Source organism: Crinia signifera, chromosome 5, assembly GCF_055691185.1.
Source record: "Crinia signifera chromosome 5, ASM5569118v1, whole genome shotgun sequence".
In the NCBI taxonomy this organism is placed as follows: Eukaryota; Metazoa; Chordata; class Amphibia; order Anura; family Myobatrachidae; genus Crinia; species Crinia signifera.
The window spans coordinates 34,669,639-34,690,433 of record NC_139221.1 but is presented as its reverse complement, the minus strand read 5'-3'; the positions used below and the strand labels follow the sequence as shown (position 1 = coordinate 34,690,433).

General features: G+C 47.5%; 2 protein-coding genes across 5 annotated transcripts in view; one reads left to right on the top strand and one right to left on the bottom strand.

The window, feature by feature from the left end:
• Positions 1–20,795, bottom strand: part of VPS13B (vacuolar protein sorting 13 homolog B) — a 790,826-nt gene that overhangs the window by 192,853 nt on the left and 577,178 nt on the right. For all 4 annotated transcript variants that reach the window (XM_083186988.1, XM_083186990.1, XM_083186987.1 and 1 more), the window contains exon 34: positions 18,232–18,922. In XM_083186988.1, the coding sequence (XP_083043114.1) occupies positions 18,232–18,922 (691 nt within the window). The remainder of the gene's footprint in view (positions 1–18,231; positions 18,923–20,795) is intronic.
• LOC146079420 (uncharacterized) lies at positions 662–7,495 on the top strand. The gene is made up of 7 exons (XM_083186207.1): positions 662–778; positions 922–1,242; positions 1,700–1,762; positions 3,847–3,896; positions 6,355–6,380; positions 6,478–6,633; positions 6,722–7,495. The coding sequence occupies exons 3-7, from the start codon at positions 1,717–1,719 to the stop codon at positions 6,771–6,773; spliced, it is 330 nt and encodes a 109-aa protein (XP_083042333.1). The 5' UTR covers positions 662–778; positions 922–1,242; positions 1,700–1,716; the 3' UTR covers positions 6,774–7,495.

Here is a 20,795-nt window from a genome sequence, read left to right as displayed (position 1 = left end):
TACATTTTGACTGTCTGTAAATACCCTGTTTTGTTGTATCACTGTCTGCTATTGTAAAGCGCAACGGAATATGCTGCGCTATATAAGAAACTGTTAATAAATAAATAAAATAAATGAGGATATTACATAGAACACAATATGCTATGTAACAATGTTCTAGTGGCAGTACTTGGAAATAATATGCATTCATGTGGTATTTTTGCTCCATGTGGTGCGAGACGCTTGGCGCAACTTCCACCGTGGAAAGCAACTCCTATACTTTGTGTACATTTCCCACCACATTTTGTTAATAAATCGTCCCCTCAGTATTTGCTGACTTGTTCCTGAATGCAGAGCAATCTATGGATTCCTGCTCATTAGAGTTGTTCGATATCAGTAATACAACCAGGCAGCAGCGCAGGGGAATGCAAATGAGATCCCAAAGTCGGTTCTAGGCGTGTAGAACGGAGCTTCCCAATATTCAGGAATCTGCATGCCGGCAAATATTAGGTCAGTCAGGTATGAGTAAGGATGAAAGTAGTTCAAACCCAGCCTGTAGCATGGCAGTTAGGAGCTCATTGGCAGTTATTTTATTTCTGTGCATTTTATCGGTCAACAAAGTTTGAAACATTTCCACATAAATCGGAAGTCCCCTGTTATCCTATTCCCATGTCAGGAGTCTGGCTACTGGCAGCAGTGCATTGTGATGTCATAGCTGCATCACAATCACTACTGCATGCAGGTTCTAACAGGTCATTGCCACACAAAGCAGCTGACTGAGCAGACCTACCTTCTTACAGTAAGTGACAATTCCCACATTTTCTGTCCAATTTGTCCTGTTTTCCTCCGATTTGGCCGATAAAGTGGTTGAAACCTGTTTGAATTTCTCCACCATATGTAGTAATATGTATTTGTGTCATATTTTATTACTTTATTATGCAGTCAACAGGTCAATATCTTCTGGTGTCTGAAGCCCATCATCTGATCTGTGGCTACCAGCCAATTATAACTCAGCGTACCAAGACGTGACTGATCTAAAGATCTGCGGTGTGTTTCCTTCTGTCGGCGAGCGGACCCGTCTCTAACGGCAAAATCTGTAACATCCAGTGCCTGCAACTCCAGAGCAAGTGGGACTCCCTCCGGTTCGGAGGTAAAGAGCGGTATACAGCTATATCCACTAAGCCGGGACCCACGAGGAGCAGCAGGAGGAGCCATCTCCTGAGCACGAGATATATTACACCTTATCGTTGTGCCGAGCAGCAGGTAATACCCGCACTTTACCCCGGCTTCTACACTCACAGCTTGATTCGCTCCCTCCAGGTGGAGGTGCCCGGGGAAAACAGTTCAATTATTCATCTACCAACAGCATTCCGGAATAGCTCACTATAAGAACTGTTTGGCCACGTACAAGGATATACTTATTTCTATATCCTTGGGATATATCTCTTTTGATTTGTGGTGACAGCCTTTCTCCCTTTTTCCCCTCTGGGATATAAAATGTAAATAAGGGATTGTGGGTAAATAATCGGGGACTAGCATTCTCCAGATACATATATTGGGTTATGGGAAATTTAAGCTAATTGTGCACTGCAGAATATTGTAAGGTCATGTTTTCTTGATAATATATTATTAATGAATTTTATGTTCAATAAAACATTATAATAAAATAATTTTGAATATTTGTTTTTATACTGCATTTTGCGCTCTCTCAATTAACCAGATTTGAAGGTTCTAAAAATGGATATGCCGCGAAGAAGAAACAAGATGGCCAAGGTTCTGCGCGGTAAGTGACGTACATAAACCTGTGATATTATATGAACCCTCTTAATAACAAAGCATACGCTCTCCATGGTCATGCGCCCATACTGAATATGGGACTGAACTCTGCAAGTATCACTAATTGGAGTTCTCACAAACTGAGCGATTATCGAATGACTGAGCATGTGCAGCGATTATCGATTCATTTGCAATATCACAGGGCCAATTATTCTCTCCTTATAGGGTGCAGCGTTTTGCTCACAGTCCCCTCGTTTCTCTATGTATCAACCTAAACTAGCCCCCTAAACTGGCATAGGTTCTGGGGGTGCAGCCTATAGCTGGGGGGGGGGGGGGGGGGGAATTCTCTGTTAAAATGTCCTATCTCATATACTGTAGCTTATTATTATCATTTGGTGGTATATAAAGGACAAACAGTTGCTGTGCGGACCCAGAAAATATATATTGCCACGATGCCCCCCCCCCCCCCCCCCTACACTTGAATCAAACACCTTATTGAGTAGGAGGCTGATTATACACATGTACTGGGACAGACGTGTATTAAACTATAATGGTGAAGTTTCTGCACTCTACCCCTAAATAAATGTGAGGCTTTGTGTTGGTTTTGAAAACCCTTTATTTGTTTCACACAGTGTGTTAAGAGAACACTATCAAGCGGTGCAGTAAAACTAAACTTATGGAAAGGTTCTGAGGGGTGTATGCCTCTGAATCTTGGTCAAAGAACAATGAATTGACTGTGACTGGTGATAAGCTGCTACCAGAGGTCAATGGGGCCGCTTCCAGTGGCCTGTTAATGTCCTCTCACTAGAGCTCTCTATCTCCTCCAGGTGTGGGTGGTGGTTAGTCTAGGCGGTAGTTAGTCTGCGTCTAGTGACTGAGGGAACAATCTGCAGGTCAGTGGGGGGTCAAGACCAGGGGGTAGCAGTATAGTCGTTATCTCTGTGATCCAGCTCCCAAGTGCAGGTTGCTGGGATGGAATCAAAAGGTCTCGTTGGTTGGGCAAGGGTGGCGGGGGCGGGAGGTGATACGTAGGTGGGTGGTGAGCGTCAATTTCAATGTATTAAACTATGATTGTATGTTGTCCCCTCTTCCGCAGTATTTTATTGTACAACATAGGGTTCATAAAAATGTCTGTAAGATTTTGTGCAATTCTTGCCAACTTTAAAAATATGTTAAGAAACACTTGTTAATCCCACCTGTCGCATCAACATACCACCCCCATATACCTGTCCTATCAATACAACCCCCATATACCTGTCCCATCAATACAACCCCCATATACCTGTCCTATCAATACAACCCCCCACATACTTGCCCCATCAATACAACCCCCCAAATTTAAAGAGAAGTCCGAATGTGTTGAGTGTCAGAGACTACCAACAGGCAAGGTTTCAAGACGTTTGGACTGCTAGATTTCCCCAATAAGGTCATAAATAGGAACGGACTATCTACTCATGGTCTAAACCATAGGTCTTCAAACTGTGGCCCTCCAGATGTTTGTGGAACTACATGTCCCAGCATGCCCTGACAGTTTTGGCATGCTCTTACAGGAAAAAATGTGGCAATGCATGTTGGAACATGTAGTTTCACAACATCTGGAGGGCCACAGTTTGAAGACCCATGGTCTAAACCATTGGGTGAGAAATTGCCAATATTTGCTGCTGTCGGTACCTATGTTATTATACAGTATGTTATATACTCAATCCAACCAATTTATTGTATTGTCACCATGAATTTTTATTAAATAGTTTGTTTACATATCCCATGCTACATTTATTCAATGTATACAGTTAACATATATCAATTATATATGTTTATTATAGAATTTTATATATTTTTATATATGATTTGCATATTGTAATTGATCTCTCTTCTCAAATCTTAGCGCTGCTTCCCCCATTTATGTTTTTTATACCATCCCCCAAATGCCTGTACCATTAGTACAACCCCCAATATACCGGTCTCATCCCCCATATACCTGTCCCACACCCATTAACACAATACTTTTTATTTTGCTAAATATCACGGGCCTGTTGTAATGCCGCAGAACCCAGGACACCAGTGTGACTGTTATTTGCATTTTACTTACAGGACTAGAGAAGACCATCCAAGATGTGGATGAATATCTTGACTGGGCAGAGGTGGGTGAATAAAACATCTCAGTCTATGGAATGAGGGACTATGTTATGTACTGCCAATGTAGCCTCTCCTCCCTGCCGTCATTGTGATTGAAAGCGGATGTCTCCGGGAGGCGTGGTGTAAATCCGGTGGGAGGTGGGGCTTAGTTGCAAGACCTAAATCCTTGGGTGGGGTTTAGGTCCATATATGCCAGGTACTATGTGCAAGAGCTAGGGACAGGTTGGCTTCTAGGCAACGCATCGGCTGCATTCCGTATACTGCAAGAAGAGGTGTATGGATCCGCACAGACTTAAACCATTAATTAGAACCTTTTAACTGAATCATCTTGCATTCCGTATCCGCCAGACAGGGGATGCCAAAATAGGAGGGTAATAGAGTCCCATAGGAAGTGCTGTATCTGGGGCTCATTTATCATTGCATTGCGGTTAGCTGCAAATATCAAGTATTCCCTGTATGTATGATGCCTCTCTCAGCCACATCCCCCCATAGGTTCCTATGGGCAATTATGCTCGATTTATCAATATCCGGGATGTAAATCAATATTAGACCCTGTGGCATTCACTCTGGGCTACAATGGGAACCGTCCCCAGAAGCAGCCGCTGTGTATGTGCGATCTGGATGACCACCCCCGGCAGCCATTACAGGGACAGGCTCTTAGTTATACATCCTGCCGATGTCATCGCATAAATGGGCCACTATCATAGTCCAGACGGCTGTCCGGGGGAGAAAATGCCAGCCCCTGGGACTGCCTGCCTGTCTGGCTGTGCTTAGCAGGGAGAAGCCGCTGCTGCTGCTGGGCAGTCACCATGGGAAGCAGATTTCACAAGGACCCTGCTGCCATTAGGTAAAATCCAGGACTGACTGTGAGATTTACTAAGCTCCTGAATGAGCAGCACTCTGGAGTCCAGCCCCTATAGCCAACATAACATAGGCCCTTATTCTGGTTGGTGCGGCCGGAGCCGCATATGCGGCTCCGACCGTGCAGGCGAATCCCCGCCTTCCATACGGATCGCCACGGCCGTCCGTACGCGGACATGTGGCGGTCCGCATGAAAATGGCGGGGGATACGCCTCCACCATCTTGGAGCAGCCCCCTGCATTCGATGGTCGCCGACCATCGAAGGCAGGGCCGCACGCTCCACCAGCTCCCGCACCCATAGACCTCACGGACACTTGTCCGTGTGAAAGCATGTATGGGGGCGGGCAGCTGACATCCGGCGATGTCAGATGCCCGCCCCCAACACATGCGTCACAGCCTCATTTCCATGCGTACGCCCCGCGTTTGCATGGGAACGCCCATGAAACGCGGGGCGTATGCATAGGGAAATGAGGCTAGGTAGCCCCTCACGCCCCTATCCACCCCCTTTGCGGCGGTAAAATAAAATGTGCGGCGATTTCGCCTGCACATGCGCAGAGTGCCCTCTGCACATGCGCAGAGCGAAAACATCGGCGGAACGGCCGCAAGCGGCCGTTACCGCTTAGATCAGAATAAGGGCCATAGCCTCTTGTTACCACTGTGAATGGCAATGTATATTTACTGTATTCCCATGAATCATATAGACCTCACTGCAGCGCAGATAGAGCCACTCTCATTGTTGCCTGATGCCTGCCAGAACATCCCCTCTGGCGAGCGCCGCCGGAGAGGGACTCCATTAAACTAGGGCCCACGCGCGTCCCAGTCTCCCCGCGGTTTGGCAGCAGGACCCTGCCCGTCTCCACTTCAGGGAGATGGGCAGGGTTAGGGGGGGTTGGGACGGCAGTGGGGAGCTTCGCCACCAAGGGGCGCGCGAGTGTCTCGTGCGCGCCCCCTGGCGGGAGCTGATGATAGTTCCGCCGGCCCCTGCAAAGATGGAGCGCGCTCCATCTGTAAGTACATTCCTATCTATCTTTGTTCTGTCGTTAAGAGAAATCTATACAATAATTAGCTATGGCATGTCCTCAGGTGGAAGGGAAAGAGTTGGGACTATGGGGAACAACTTCCAACTGTCCTGATTTTTGAACTGTCCAGCATCCCAGTCGGGGCCAGCAGTGTCCTACAGTGGGGTGGGGGGCAGTTGGGAGTACCCCAGTCAAGGTGCCCATACACTGTGCAATGATTGCATGCGTTTTGAACTTTTTAGTTCAGAACGCATCACGTGTAAGCACAAACTGCGCCGCGGTCACTGCGGCTTGCGATGCGATGCACAAAGTACAAATAGTATGTGCAGGACGCACCTTGTGTACTAGATCGCATCACATATATATTTCAGAGCGCGGGCTGATGTAGTGAATCGCATACGATTGCACCGTGTATGGGCATCTTCAGTGCTGCTCTGTCTAGCAGAGCAGGAGGAGATAGACGCTGTGGTAAGCGCACAATGTATTATACTCTGAATGAAATGTAATAGCCCTATAACATTTATTAGTGATTACACTCTGTTGTTCTAACGAAACCTATTACATTGTCTTCCCTGTACCACAGAGCCGCCGCCAGAATGCGTATAAGATGTAAGTGACATTCATATGTACAGGACAGTAATGGCGTCTGTAAGATGTACACTTAGGAGGAATGACTGATGTATTCTTATTCCCATGAATCATATAGACCTCACTGCAGCGCATCATCATGCGAACATCATCATGTGAACGCATCCATCAGACGTGAGCACACAGTGGAGGTGACAAGACTACATCATGAGGAATGGAGGATGATGCAGAATGCCCATGGTCCAATCAGATCCAGCCTGTCACTCTCCATAACGTATATATCTGTGGCCTTCTAAATGGTTTGTATTGTGTACATGGCTAACTTTAACAATGTCACTTACAAGCTTCTCTTCTCTTTATAGGGACGTGACAGTGGAAGTTTGGCGTTGTAATCGATATGTGGTCCTGACATAAGACCCTCAGGAAGAAGATGGGTGTGAATCTCTGCGCTGGTGTGTGTCTTTCTAGAACATCTGTGTTAGCTGCCTTGTATGCATTGTGGAGCCATATTACCATCTTATACTGAGGGGCTAGTAGAGCTCAGCTGGGATTACGTGTTTGTCCTGGGGGTCTAGAAGCCTTGTGGTAGACCGGAGAGTATTAGGTGTGACTGTGGGGAATAACCGGGTCCCCTGGTGTGGGTATCAGACGGGTTCAATAGGATCCGTCTAAATCCCACACTGGGAGATCTGGTAATTCCCACAGCTGCACCTTAGGCAGGCATGGACAACTATGGCCCTCCAGCTGTTGGGAAAATACACATACCAGCATGTCTTACCATAGCTAAACTGTGGTAGTGCATGCTGAGACGTGTAGTTCCACAACAGCTGGAAGGCCATAGCCATGCCTGACCTAAGGTTAATAACTATATAGACATCCTCCAGTCTACCACAGCGGCCTCTGGCCTTTCCCAGTGCTAATATCCTCATCACGCAGTCACAGCTGACCTCAGAATGCAATTACACCAAATGCCCCTCAGTAGTTCCATCTGCCCACAATGGATGGTAACATCTAAAGCAGCATTAACCTAACACAAAAACACACACCAGCGCAGACAATTCACACCCATTAGGGGCAATTACACCTGCTCCCCCCCCCCCCATTGGAGGCAATTACACCTGCTCCCACCCCCCCCCCCCCCCCCCCCATCGCCATTGGAGGCAATTACCCCTTCCACCCTCTGTTTCCTGCATTAGAAACACCAATAAAAATGTTACACCTCACATGATTGAGTGCTGTCAGCCTTCTGTTGAATGCATTGCGCTCATTGAGAGTATGAACGGATTACACCGGGTATACAAGCCTACGGTGGTGTGTGTAGCCGGTGACTGTGGCCATGTGTAGTAGGGGGAGCGGGAGATTGCGTGGGCACAACGGAACTGCTGATAGCCTGCACCAGCCTCAGGCTCACACTAATCCAATCACTGAGAATTATGGTAGGTAAAGGATCTGTCGTGCACAGTTGGACCGGCCTACAGTGGTACAGGGGAAACCCACGTTCTATGGTGTATTTTCTACAGAGCATTGCTGTTCTTAACCGTTTGAGTGCCAACATCTCTGTGATACAGTAGGAGCAAGTTTCATCTTTGCTCCTTTGGTCATGGCTAGCCATGGCTATTCTATTGTTCTCAGCTGCAATACAATACGTATTGCAGCTGAGAACAATAGAATAGCCATGGCTAGCCATGGCCAAAGGAGCAAAGATGAAACTTGCTCCTACTGTACATGCACAAAATATCCACCAACAATGCCAGCGTCGCTCACATTTGTTATATAAAGGTCAAACAAAAATGTTGTGTAAAAAAAAAGTTGATATTTCCTATATAGGGTAAACATTACAGGTCATTTTGATTTATACAACTGTTGGTTGGGCGTCGGGGGGAAAGGAAAGGAGGCGGCGGGGAACGACGGTGAGCTCTGTCAGAAGGGGATGCGCGTGCGTCTAATGTGCGCGCATCCCCTCCAGACCCGCGCTGAACAAAAGGCGCTCCATCTGTACCATTTTCAATGTAGGCCTTATAATAGGCTTTTACTGTCCCTTTCTAGAAGTACAGTTTGACCTTGTACGCAAGATCTAGTTCAAGGTCCAGTACAAACTGCTATCTAACGCTCTTCTGTTACAGTGATTATTTTCTGCTTACGCTGCTGTTTAAAACATGCAGCTGAATAAAGAAAGCGAGCAACACAATCTCTAGATTGCATGAGCACTGGAAGGCATGAGCCGCAGAAGTGGATGTGCAATTGTAAACCACTTCTAAGACTCTCTCTTGACCTCCATCAAACAGAAAATAATAACAGTAGTTGAGAAACAGAGTTTGTCTCTGTAGGAGTTTCATTATTATGAGTTCATCTTAAGTTCTGTGTACAGAAAGTGGCATAACTCACAAGTTCCTGCCCACAGCCAGGATGGGTTGCCAAAACAAGCTGCCTACTCTGTGATTAAAGGTAAAACATCAAAAAATTTACAAAGTGTGCGTAAAAAAAAAACATCAAAGTGCATTTTTTTTTATCCTGCTGGATAGCAATGAGCATCTTTATAAGACTGAAACACGCTGTGATCAATGATCACAAGATTCCTTTCTGCGTTGTTTTTTTTTTCCTTATATTTTATTAAATGACGAGGAGCAGAAGACCAACATAGTTTGGCCGCTGTGTGGATGCTATACATGCCTCTGTGGTACTTGTGACTTATCTGGGCGCCCGATGTTGAAATTGTATGCCAGTACCCTAAGCATGCGATTTGATGCGATTTGACGCGATTTCCCTTGAAATTCCCTTGAAGAGAAAATATAGTGTGGCGAGCGCAGCGAGGCGAGCGGACGTGGATACCTTCACAGGTATCCGCGTGCACTCGCCAGGCTTCGGGCTCGGTGGCTCGCCATACTATATAAAATCAACTCCACGCCGACGTGGATAGTGGGGGTATGAAAAGGTCGGAGGACGCGTACCGCTGCCCCTCGCGGGCTCACTGCGCTCGCCACGCTTCGGGTTGGCGTTGATAGTGGGGTGGCATTAACAATTGGGGGCATTTAGCCATCAGGGTGGGTATACAATTAAAAATGGGGTCTGGGGGGCCGTTTCACATATGAAACAGGCATCTGGGTGCCTTCACATATTAAAATCGCGTCAAATCGCATCGCATGCAATCTGATTGTATGCGATGCGATTTGACGCGATTTTTAGGTGCGATGAAGAAAATTGGGCGCCCAGATAAGTCACAAGTACCGCCTCTGTTAGTCTTCTGTTGTACGTTCTACAAAAAACATTTGGATGTTACGAGAGATTGTTACGCACAGTGAGTTCTGCTGAGAGGTCTGCATATTCCCTTACTCAAAGCAATGTCTTAAAGCCTGGAAATGGACCACAAGCATTTTGGATAAGGGATATTTTTGGATTTTTTTTGATACTCACCGGGTCCCCTGGTGGTGCCCCGATGTCCACGGCGGCCTTAAAGATCCTATTCAGCAGCATCTCCGGTCCCAGGGGTGTATTTCGCGAGTGCGCGGATGCACCGGTGACGTCACATTCGCGCAATGCACCCCTGGGAACAGAGATGGTGCTGAAGAGGATGCCGGAGGCCGCCATGGACATTGGGGTATGAGGGAAGAATGAACAAAAAGGGTCTGGGGGGGACGACCAGAGAAACCTGAAATATTCTGAAAAAACACGGTTTTCGGAATATTTCAGTTTTTGGAATGCACGGATAAGGGAGACCCGACCTGTATAAATATATACACATACAAAAAATAAAAAATTCCGATAGGTGTACAAATCAGTAGTTTAATTTTACCCATCAGATAGCATGATCCTGGAATAACATTGTGGGGTAAATGTATGAAGTTTGCAGAAGTGGGATCTATCCCCATAAGGAACGTTATGTGCAAGGTGATAATGCACCAGCCAATCGCTCCTTACTGTAAATTTACATATTGGAGCGGATTGGCTGATCCATTGTAAACACACAATGGATACAAGCAACTCAATAACAGGCCTCTTGCTTGTCTGTAATACCCCTTTCACATCGCACTTTTAAAACGGTATATTGCCGTTTTTTTCCCTTTTTAAAACGTTTAAGCCTGCACTGTGAATGCACCACAGCCAATTTACCGTTTCAAGTTAACTGGCATTTCGAACCGTGTAAAAAGCAGAGTCCTACACGGTTCCTTGCCGTTTTTTGTGCAATGTGAATGTGTACAGTTTGTCTGAAACGGTATTTCAGGCAAACAACACAAGCACAAGCACAATTTGTGGCGCCCCCTCCCCTCCTATATGTCAGCAGGCACCGGGGATCGAGCGGGGTAGGCTGGACGCAAATAGCCAGCGGAGGTGAGCGCTGGGGCTTGGAGATCTCTCTCCTCCACTCTTCTCCTCTCCCCCGTCTCCCTGCTTACTGCGTCCGTGCTGACAGCTCAGTTTTCCACCAGCCGCGCTGTTCCTGGCCACAGTGATCAGACAGCCTATCTGATCACTGTGGCCAGGAGCGGCGAGGCAGGCAGAAAACTGTCTCAGCTCACCTGCGAACTGCCATCCCCGTTCGCCTAGTACATTCTCCGGGGGGCGGGGGGGGGGGCAGACTGGAAGGAAAGCCCGGGGGCTGTGTGATCAGCGGGTGAGTCACCCGGATCGGGTCACCGCCAGTCAGCCACGTCTCCTCGGTGCCATCCACACAGCTGACCCCTCCCCCGGCTCACAGCTGACACATTGTTGTCACTCCAGTTAATCAATATGCGATCAGCAAGGTCGCGGCCGCCGCGGGGTCACAGGGGGCTGATTCGCCGCCGCCGCCTCCCCCAGGACCGTGCGCGACCCCCGCTCCCCTCAGCAGTCACTCAGCTCACTGCCCTCCCGAGCTAATCCCACGGCCATCCTCCCTCTCCCCGACTGGTATTACAGCATCGTCACCCCGCTCCTCGTCATACCCCCGCCCGCTACATGTAACCGAGGCTCTGCCGCACGCCGTCCCAGGGCTCCATCTCCCCTCCGCGGCTCTGTCCCCCTCTACCCCCGGCTTCACTGCGCAGCGCGACCGCCCGAACCATCAGAGCCCCGCTGGGACATAGGCAGCTGGGGGACACTCGGGAGGCTGCACGCATCAACGTGCCCGCAGGGTCAGAGGACAAGTGTCTGCCCGGGACTCGCTGCTGCCCGGCTACCCTGCTCCTGTCACCCGCCGCCCTCCTCAGTCTCTCACCCGACTGTCACAACAACACAACACTATCTGTACTGCGGGCCGACGGGTCACGTGTCCCAACAACAGCCAATCCACTGGCGTCACTTCCTCTGGCACTGATACTCATATGACAGGCAATCGTCACACACTGCCTTGAAACGTGTTCTGGATGAAACGTTTCAAGTGCTATGTGAATGACACTTAACCGGTATTTAAAACGGTAATCTGGGTCACTGTTAAGGCTCTGACCCGTTTTAATTACCGTTTTAAAATACCGGTTTTTAAAACGTGTCTGCGATGTGAAAGGGGTATAATTTCCCTCCATTGATGTCAAGCATAAACAAATAGTTTTTTTTTCCCCCAAGGGGTTGACACAAAGAGCATAGCTCCGCCCATAACACCCATGATGCTCCATCCTCAAGGGGCTAAGACACGGAGAATAGCTCTTCCCCTGAAACCCGTGAAGCCCTGCCCCCATGTTTTGATTGGCCCACAGCCCAATCGGTAGTTAAAAACAATGTTGGTCATCCATTACATAGTAATGCCACTATAAATGGCCAGTTGCACTATTACCATCAATGGTAACTATATATAGCAATTTCAATGATGGCCATCCCTAATGAAAGCAGCCTGTTCGGGGTGCACAGCACCACACTAAGTAATTCCTATTGGGTGAATGCACAATAACCAAGCACAGTGACATCAGATCCTACAACAGCTCTCAACTAGGGGCAGCCAGGTCAGCACAACGGCGGGAAATGTGGGAGGTGAGGCTTGACACAGGGGGTGGCAGCTCCGGCACAAGCTCTGGAGAGTAGGCAAGTACGCAGTGGCGGAACTACCTAGGGTGCAGCTGCTATGGGGGACCCAGTGGCTGTGGAGGCCCATGGACAGCAAGCACTCCCCTGCCTTACCTGAGCTGACGTTGAGCTGGGGGAGACCCAGCGGGGAACAGCACTTGCCAGCGCCTCCTGTCTCCCCCCCCCAGGGGGAGAAGCAGCTGCCTGCACCTCCTGTGTCCTCCTGTCTCCGGCACTCCACCCACCCAGTGCATGTGAGTGAGAGAGAGACCAGGCAGGGGAACTGCAGCACTTGCCGGGACCCCGACACCCCAAAGTAGACCAAGCACGGAGCAGCAGCTGCCTTCGCTTCCTGTGTCCTGTCTCCGCACACCCAGCACATGTAAGCGGGGGAGACCCAGCGGGGAGCAGCACTTGCCGGCGCCTCCTGTCTCCCCCCAGTGCCTGTGAGGGGGAGACCAAGCAGGGAGCAGAGGCTGCCTGCGCCTCACGTGTCTTGTCCCCGCCCACCCAGCGCATGTGAGCGAGAGAGAGACCCAGCACTGGGGAACAACACTGGCCGGGGTCTCTCCCCCCCCCCCCCCTCCAGCGGGAGATCCAGCAAGGGGAAACGGCACTTGCCTTGCCTACACCCTGGTGTATGAGTGGCAATCCCAGTGAGGTCTGGATCCATTGTATGAAGGTGAATACATGCTTGGTGAGTGGTGATGTCCTGTCCCTAGTGTGCTGTGCTGGTTCCTAATGTCCCCTCCTATCTCTATTGTCATTCCAATTGTCCAGTACTGTCCCTATTGTTCTTTGCTTATAAATAATGCCCTGTCCTTATTGTCCTGAGCTTATGTCTAATGTCTTATCCTGTCTCTATTGTCCTGCCCCTTTTGCCTTGTGATGTGCCTATTGTCCTGTGCTTATACCTAATATACCTTCTACTGTATCATACCCATCCCCCTTTGCTATTATGTCCTACACCCCCCGCCCCTACCACCGCCCTCATTCTGGTGAAGTGCTGGGGGGACCTTTCAAAATTTTGCTAAGGGGCCCACAAAGGTGTAGTTACACCCCTGCAAGTACGAATAAAGGCTATGGGCCAGATGTATCAAGCTTCAAAAAGTGATAAAATGGGGAGTGATAAACAACCAGCCAATCAGCACCTACCTGCCATGTTACAGGTTGGGTTTGAAAAATGACAGGTGAAAGCTGATTGGCTGGTTGATTATTACTCTCCATTTTATCACTTTTTGAAGTTTGATACATCTGGCCCTATCTGGGAATCCTGGACTGTACTTGGTCTGGGATATTTCATACAGTGAACTGAACACTCTGACCTATATGCTATTTAAAAAAAGATAAATACCAATTTAGGGTCTACTTTCCCTTTGTCACTACTTTAAATGTATCTTTCACAAGCAATCTATTCACAACACTGTCAAGTATATTATATTTCCCAAAATTATAAAGCAAAAGATAAACAACCCGTCCATCAAAGTCAAGTTCCACCCATTGAAATAAAGTACATGTGTTAACGATCAGGCGTATCTAAGACACTTCCGTATTTCCACCCGGGGAATCTATAGGGCAGAGGGCATTTTTTATCTTGCAGTGAAGAAGAACAACACACCTCAGTCTCCCAAAAATGTAATATTAAGTTGAAACAGGCAAAAAGTCACAAATAAATCATCGAAGATGAGTTGAAGGAGCCACTGTGGGTGGGGGAGCGGCCGCATTCCACGGCCGTTCAGAACAAGACCCATAGTGCGGATTGTAATAGATGAGACTTCACTGGCCGTCATGGGAACTATATAAGCCTGTCAGCCTCTTTATTCGTTACACCTTTCTCTGACAACATGCTGCTCTATCAGTTTTGGTAGCAGGCTTGTTGGTATGCTGACTTATAGGTTACTTGTTTCCTAGCACGGCGCCCATCGCATTGTATACCATTGTGCTAAATAAGGTATACAATGGTATGCGATGCGACGCGATATTGTACAATAAAATATTGCATCGCATCGTATGCCATACAATAGCATACGATGCAATCGTATACGATTTTTGATTGTACAAGCACCCTGATGGGTCCTTACAATGTTAAATGGCCCCCCATAGTGAACGCCACCCCCAGGATCAATGCCAACCCGAAGCGCGGCAAGCACAGCGAGCCCGCGAGGGGTGGCGGTGCGCGTCCTCCGACCTTTTCATACCCCCACTACCCACGTCGGCGTGGAGTTGATTTTAGATACAGATGGGGCAGGCTTCTTCTTTGCTGGCGAATCGCCAGAACGTCAGCGCTGGCGATCCGCCAGCAGCCTCGCTAACCATCTGACTGAGACGTGCGTGCGTCTCACGCGCATCTCAATCTCCGTCGGCGGGGCGGCGGGAACTCTGTCCGTCTCCGCCTCAGGAAGACGGACAGGGTTAGGGGGGGTGTGGGCAGGCAGCGGTGACCCGGAGGAGCGGCTGGAAGCGCCGTCGGAAGGGGACGCGCACGCCTCTCGTGTGCGCGCGTCCCCTTCTCGCTATGCAGATGGCGCTGGCGGGGGATGACGGCTGGCGTCGCCATCGCCATCCCCTGCCAAGATGGGACCTGCCCCATCTGTAGTGTGGCGAGCGCAGCAAGCCCCGCAAGGGGATGCGGAATACATGTAAAGTAATACGCGTCCCCTTGCGGGGTTTGCTGCGCTCACCACGCTTCGGGCTCGCTGCGTTCGCCACACTATCTAAAGTCAACTCCACGCCGACGTGGATAGTGGGGGCATGAAAAGGTCGGAGGACGCGTACCGCTGCGCTAGCCACGCTTCGGGTTTGCGCTTCACCTTTGTATTGATAGTGGGGGTGGCGTGGGGGTGCATTTAACATTGTAAGCACCCATAAGGGTGCTTGTACAATTCAAAAGCACATCGCATGCGGCTATATGGCATGTGATGCGATCAGATGCCATAAGATGGACATCGGGGGCGCCGTGCTAGGAAACAAGTACCACTTCTAGTTCCATAAAAGTTGAAAAACTGATCAAAAGTTTCTAAAGACTGATCATGAGAAAGGGTCGAGACTGCGGCGCCCTAAAGTTATATAACTGGCACTAAGAAGCAAAATTACAAATATAATTTACCCAAGATAAAAGGTGCAGTGCTCCCCAGAGATGTACTGTAACTCCAAGAGGCAACAAAGATGCCTGCCTCCGGGCTCCAGGATCTGAAAGGGCAACTGCATGTAGAGTGGTTCACAGTGGGACTGGAGTGTGACCGCTGCTCTTCCATCGGAGGTCTGCGCTGCACCGTTCATCAGCTCTGTCCCAGGAGCCCTGTTAACAATTGCCATAGGGCACAGGACGCCTCCACCTGGTACCCCTCAGCCTGCGCTGCAGCAAGTGAAAATGCACCTTGATGCCATTAGGGTTTAGGGCAAGAAATAGCATCACATCTGGTGGTGTTTTTGGATTGGAACGATGGGTAATACTGCCTTCTGAGGATGAGGTCTTGTAAAAAATCTATGTAAGACCGAACCGTCAATTGCACAATGCACTTTATTCTGTTTGGTACGTTGTCATTAAACGACTATTACCGCAAGCAAGTCTGGTGGGTGCTCTCAGATTAAAAGATATAAAGAGGGTTGTATAGAAGAGAAGTGGTTTGCGATTGCACTAGCCACGTCCCCAAATACAGTATTTCACTCATAGCTCTGCCCACGCCCCCTTTTGCATCACGCCGGCGGCCCCGATCCCCTGCTTCGCAAAGCTGGCTGCCCTCTCCTGGAGACAGAAGCCAGAAAGTATGTTAATAGATCAAGGGGTAATAATGTTATATGGAATACTGTACACTCTCTGTACTCCATCTGCTGAGGAACTACTCATCCCAGCATTTCATTTCGAGTTTTAGCACCCCTAAAAGCAAAACAGTTTCCCGGCATGCTGGAATGTGTAGTTTCACAGCAGCTACTGTACCACACAATGCCCACCTCTGCCCATGGGCGTGTTCCTACTTGTAGTTCCACAATATCAGGAGATCGGGATTGACCATAAGGCTGCTTCTGCAGAAGTTATGCGCAATGATTCAAGTTTTATTTTAAGGGGTTGGAGCGGTAAACTGGGCTTTCATTTATAGCGCTCTCTGCCCGAACTTGTGTTGCCATTCTATACTTTACTAAGGATTCATATGTGTTGTGTAAAAATCTGTCTCTGAACTAGCCAGGAGTATGGATCATTGGTTGGACAGGCAGCGTACAAGCATTAGGTCGACCACTTAAGGTTGACATGCATAGATGTCAACATGTTGACCTTTTGACTGTCATCCTTTCCCATGTCAAACTAATGCTTGTGTCAACCTAAAGTCCCTGTCTATCTAACCCGTGTTGGCCTTCCATCATGTCGACCTTCATGCATGTCGACTTTAAGTGGTCGACCTAATGCTTGCAACGTTACCACTAGGTGGAAGACCTTCACTGATATATACTTTATATATTTATTTTATTTATTAACAGCTTCTTATATAGCGCACACATATTCCGCAGCGCTGTACAGAGAATATTTGAACATTCACATCAGTCCCTGCCCCAGTGGAGCTTACACTTTATATTCCCTACCACATGTACACGCACACACAGACATTCTAGGGTTAATTTTGTTGGAAGCCAATTAGCCTACCGGTATATTTTTTTGATTGTGGGAGGAAACCGGAGTACCCAGAGGAAACCCACGCAAGTACGGGGAGAATATACAAACTCCGCACAGTTAGAGCCATGGTGGGAATCGAACCCATGACCTCAGTGCTGTGAGGCAGTAATGCTAACCATATATATATATATATATATATTTATTTTGTTTATAGTGACATTCGTCTAACGGTTATTTTCAAAATAAAACTGCCCTGGGCATCCATATTCCTGTAGATGGTGTAGCGAACAGCATTAGAAAGCGTAATTATTATGTCAGCAAATACAGGACAGGGCCTTCCAGTGTTTGGAAAGATTACGCTGTAATGGCGCCCTTCCCCTGGAAGCCATCGGGTGGATGCTCCGGTACAGTATAACAGGATAATCTGTTAAGACAATGTTATTTTTAAAGTAATGCTATTGTAAATAAAAGCTTTTTATCCTCCATGAACTATCTGTTTCCACAAGCTTTTGGAAAGTGGATATTGGGTTACTGTACTATTTTGGATTGGGTAAGACACATCTCCCTTTAAAACTTTAAGCTTTGTAACAAAAAACACATGGGGGCTTAAGTTTCACATTGAAGATAATTGTGAGCCATTGCACGTTCTCCATTTATAATACATTTTCTGGGCCGAGTATGGTTTTAGCCCATAGATGCGGGATGATGATGCATACACAAATTCCATATACAGTACAGTAGCTAGGAGGTCGGGGGCTCGGGATTGGTAGATCTCCCAGGATATCCCAGTAAGCCAATTATCTTGAACTGGGGATATTGTGAAAACCTGACCTGTTTGCAGCCACCAACCTGACAACTACAGATACCAGCATGCATTATTGTGCTACACCAAACAGACGTCAGACAGCTTGCCGTGTGTACATCCGATCACTGCACTTACACTGTGTTAGTAAATATCCATTTTATTTGTGTTTACTCCAAACGGTGGCCCTCCAGCTGTTGTGAAACTACACATCCCAACATGCCTTGCCATAGTTTTAGCATTCCCTAATAGCAAGACTGTGCAAAGGCATGATGGGACTTGTAGGTTTACAACAGCTAGGGGGCCTTAGTTTGGACATGCCTGTCATGGCCAGCCCCATCATTGCTGGCGTATCGCAAGCCGCCGGGATCTGGCTGCTGACGCGCTACCACTGCCGGGAATGAGGAGTGTGAGGGTGGCCAGACAGTAGTATGTACAAAAAAAAACAACCTGTGAATCTAAGAGAAATAAAGGAAAGCTTAAAACAGCCATACCTGTACATTTGTATTCTGGATCTACGCCCTTAAGCAGTGCATCGAACAGGGATACTTCCACCTTCTGCTTCCTGTGATGACAGCTTATGAGCAACGACGGCTGGGTCACGGTTAGATGCAGAAAAGGATTCAGCTGCAAATCTCCAGTTCCTCTACGCCCAGGCTGGCGGACAATTGTAATGCCCAGCGCTTGTCGGGCAGAAGATCTTGTAGTTGCATGAAGAAGTTCAAGGGACAGGAGCCCACCTTTGCCAGTGGCTGGGGAAGAAGTGCTACTATTCAGCAGGTCCTCAGCTGTGAGTGTGGAGATACACGACTGGACAGATTTATCCAATACCTCCTCTGATTCAGTGCTAGACTGGTTTAGAGAACTTTTCGACACCTTTCCATCGTCTGTGGTGTCCGTTTTTGATTTGGGCACTGCGGTGCACGAGTAGGACATCAGAGAGATGCGGCTGGCAGTGATAAATATATCGAAGGGAATGAAATTCAGGTTCTTCACAATAGAGGACTGCTTGGATGGACGGACAATTCTGTGGCGGCTTGTTCCACTCTGCTGCTCAATCTGGACTATTCTTATTCTCACACTGTCGCTACCAATGCCACTGTCTTGGGCACCACTGTAGCGGGATGACGTGTCTCCGGTTCGGCCCTCTGTGGGATCCTTTTTCTGTTGGTCTTGCTTCAAAACCTAAAATATAAGGAAATGTACTGGTTAATCACAAAGTGATTAATCCCCTGAGTTTGCTTCTAAGAACATCCAAAAAATAATTTATATTCAGTTATATATGACACACCTTCTGAAAATGTTTCCTCAACCAACCTGCAATATCCATTAGCTGCGGAACATCTGACTGAGCAGTCCAAACAGACTTTGGTGCACTAAAATATCAACTATGGCAACTTAGTAATAGTCAGAAAGGGTTTATTTACTAAGGCTGGGTACACACCTCCATATTTATCTGTCCAATCTACTGTATCTGGTGGGAACAAAAATCTGGCAATGCATGGAAGCAAACGACAATCAACCATTTGCTCTCAGACAAATCCATTAAATCGATTTGATTTAAAAAAAAATCTTTTTTTGTTAATTTCCCAGTGTTTGAATGACCATTTCCTGTTTGTCCAGTGTTTAGTTGCAAATGTTTGATACTTATTTGCTCCCATACATTAGCAGATTTCTGTTCCCACCAGATAGATTGGACAGATAAATCTGTAGGTGTGTACCCAGATTAAGATGGGAGTTCTAACGAAGATCGGATGTTGCTATGGGCATCCAATCAGATTCTATCTATTATCTTCTAGAAAGTGCTAAATAAAGAAGTAGTTTCTGATTGGTTGACCATAGCAAAGCCCATCTTAGTAAACAAACCCCAAAGAATGTGGTGGCAGATAAGAACCACTTGGAAGATCTAGTCTGCCCATGTGCACACTTGTACTAGGGTTCAATTTTGTCCGGAGCAAATAAATCTACCAGTATATTTTTGGAAAGTGGGAGGAAACCCACGCAAGCACGAGCAGAATATATAAATTCAACCAAGTGGTGGGAATCTAACCCATGATGTAATGGTATGACTATATTTAAAAATATACCTGCGGTGTGAGTTTGAAAATTACGGGTGCCGGATGAGTCACCGACAGTTGGGATTCCAACGGTCGTTTCTCCGACATCAGAATCCCGACTTACACAGGCTATTTTCCCTTGTGAGGCTTCATGCCCCCCATAGAGGGACAATAAAATAGGTGGGGAGCACAGCTTGCCACCGAGACTGTAAGGGGCTTGATTCCAATGTCGTAGAAATGACCGTTGGAATCCCGACTGTCGGTAACTTATAACATACCCGAAAATGACAGACTATTATAATAACAATACTTAACATAAACCAAGTCCTACTAATTCTATTAAATGATATGTATTAAGAATATTTTCTGCAGGAACACAAAGATTGTATGTAAGTTACAGTTTTCCTAGCATAACTAATCAGGAGAGTATCACAAGCTCTCTGCACAGAGAAGACCTATGCTATTTGCATATAAGAGTTCATCGTGAACAGAAGTGGGCAAATGTGCAAGGAAACAGGATGAGGTTAGAGGTCAGCACCAGAATAAAACTTTGACCACTGCCCACTCCTTGTCCTGGTTCATACTCTCGCTCATCTCAATAGTGCCAACCTCCACAGTAATCTGCATTTATAATACATATAGGCCCTTATTCTGGTTCACTCACAAAGGAAAATTCCTTCTCAAATGGACAAAATCATGCTGCACTGCAGGAGGGGAAGATGTCACTTGTGCAGAGAGAATTAGATTTGGGCAGAGGTGGAACAAGCGAGTTGTGGGCCCAGGTGCAAAAATATGGTTTGGGCCCCCCCAAACACACACAGAAAAACGCATAGTGTCTTTTTTCCCCCCTTTAAATTGAAAGCCCATTAAACATTATGCCGCATACCGTAATGCCAATTACACATTATGCTGCACGTAGTGCCCCGCAGTACTCCTGCTTATACAGTTAATACACCCATTACCATACACAGGGAATGAGCATATGAGAGGTATGCGTTGGG

Bases quoted from the DNA above. Each gene is read 5' to 3' on its own strand.
- LOC146079420 (XM_083186207.1), top strand. From the start codon at position 1,717: ATGGATATGCCGCGAAGAAGAAACAAGATGGCCAAGGTTCTGCGCG. The intron at 1,763-3,846 runs GTAAGTGACGTA...TTTTACTTACAG, and splicing joins GATGGCCAAGGTTCTGCGCG to GACTAGAGAAGACCATCCAA. The intron at 6,381-6,477 runs GTAAGTGACATT...TGAATCATATAG, and splicing joins CGCCAGAATGCGTATAAGAT to ACCTCACTGCAGCGCATCAT.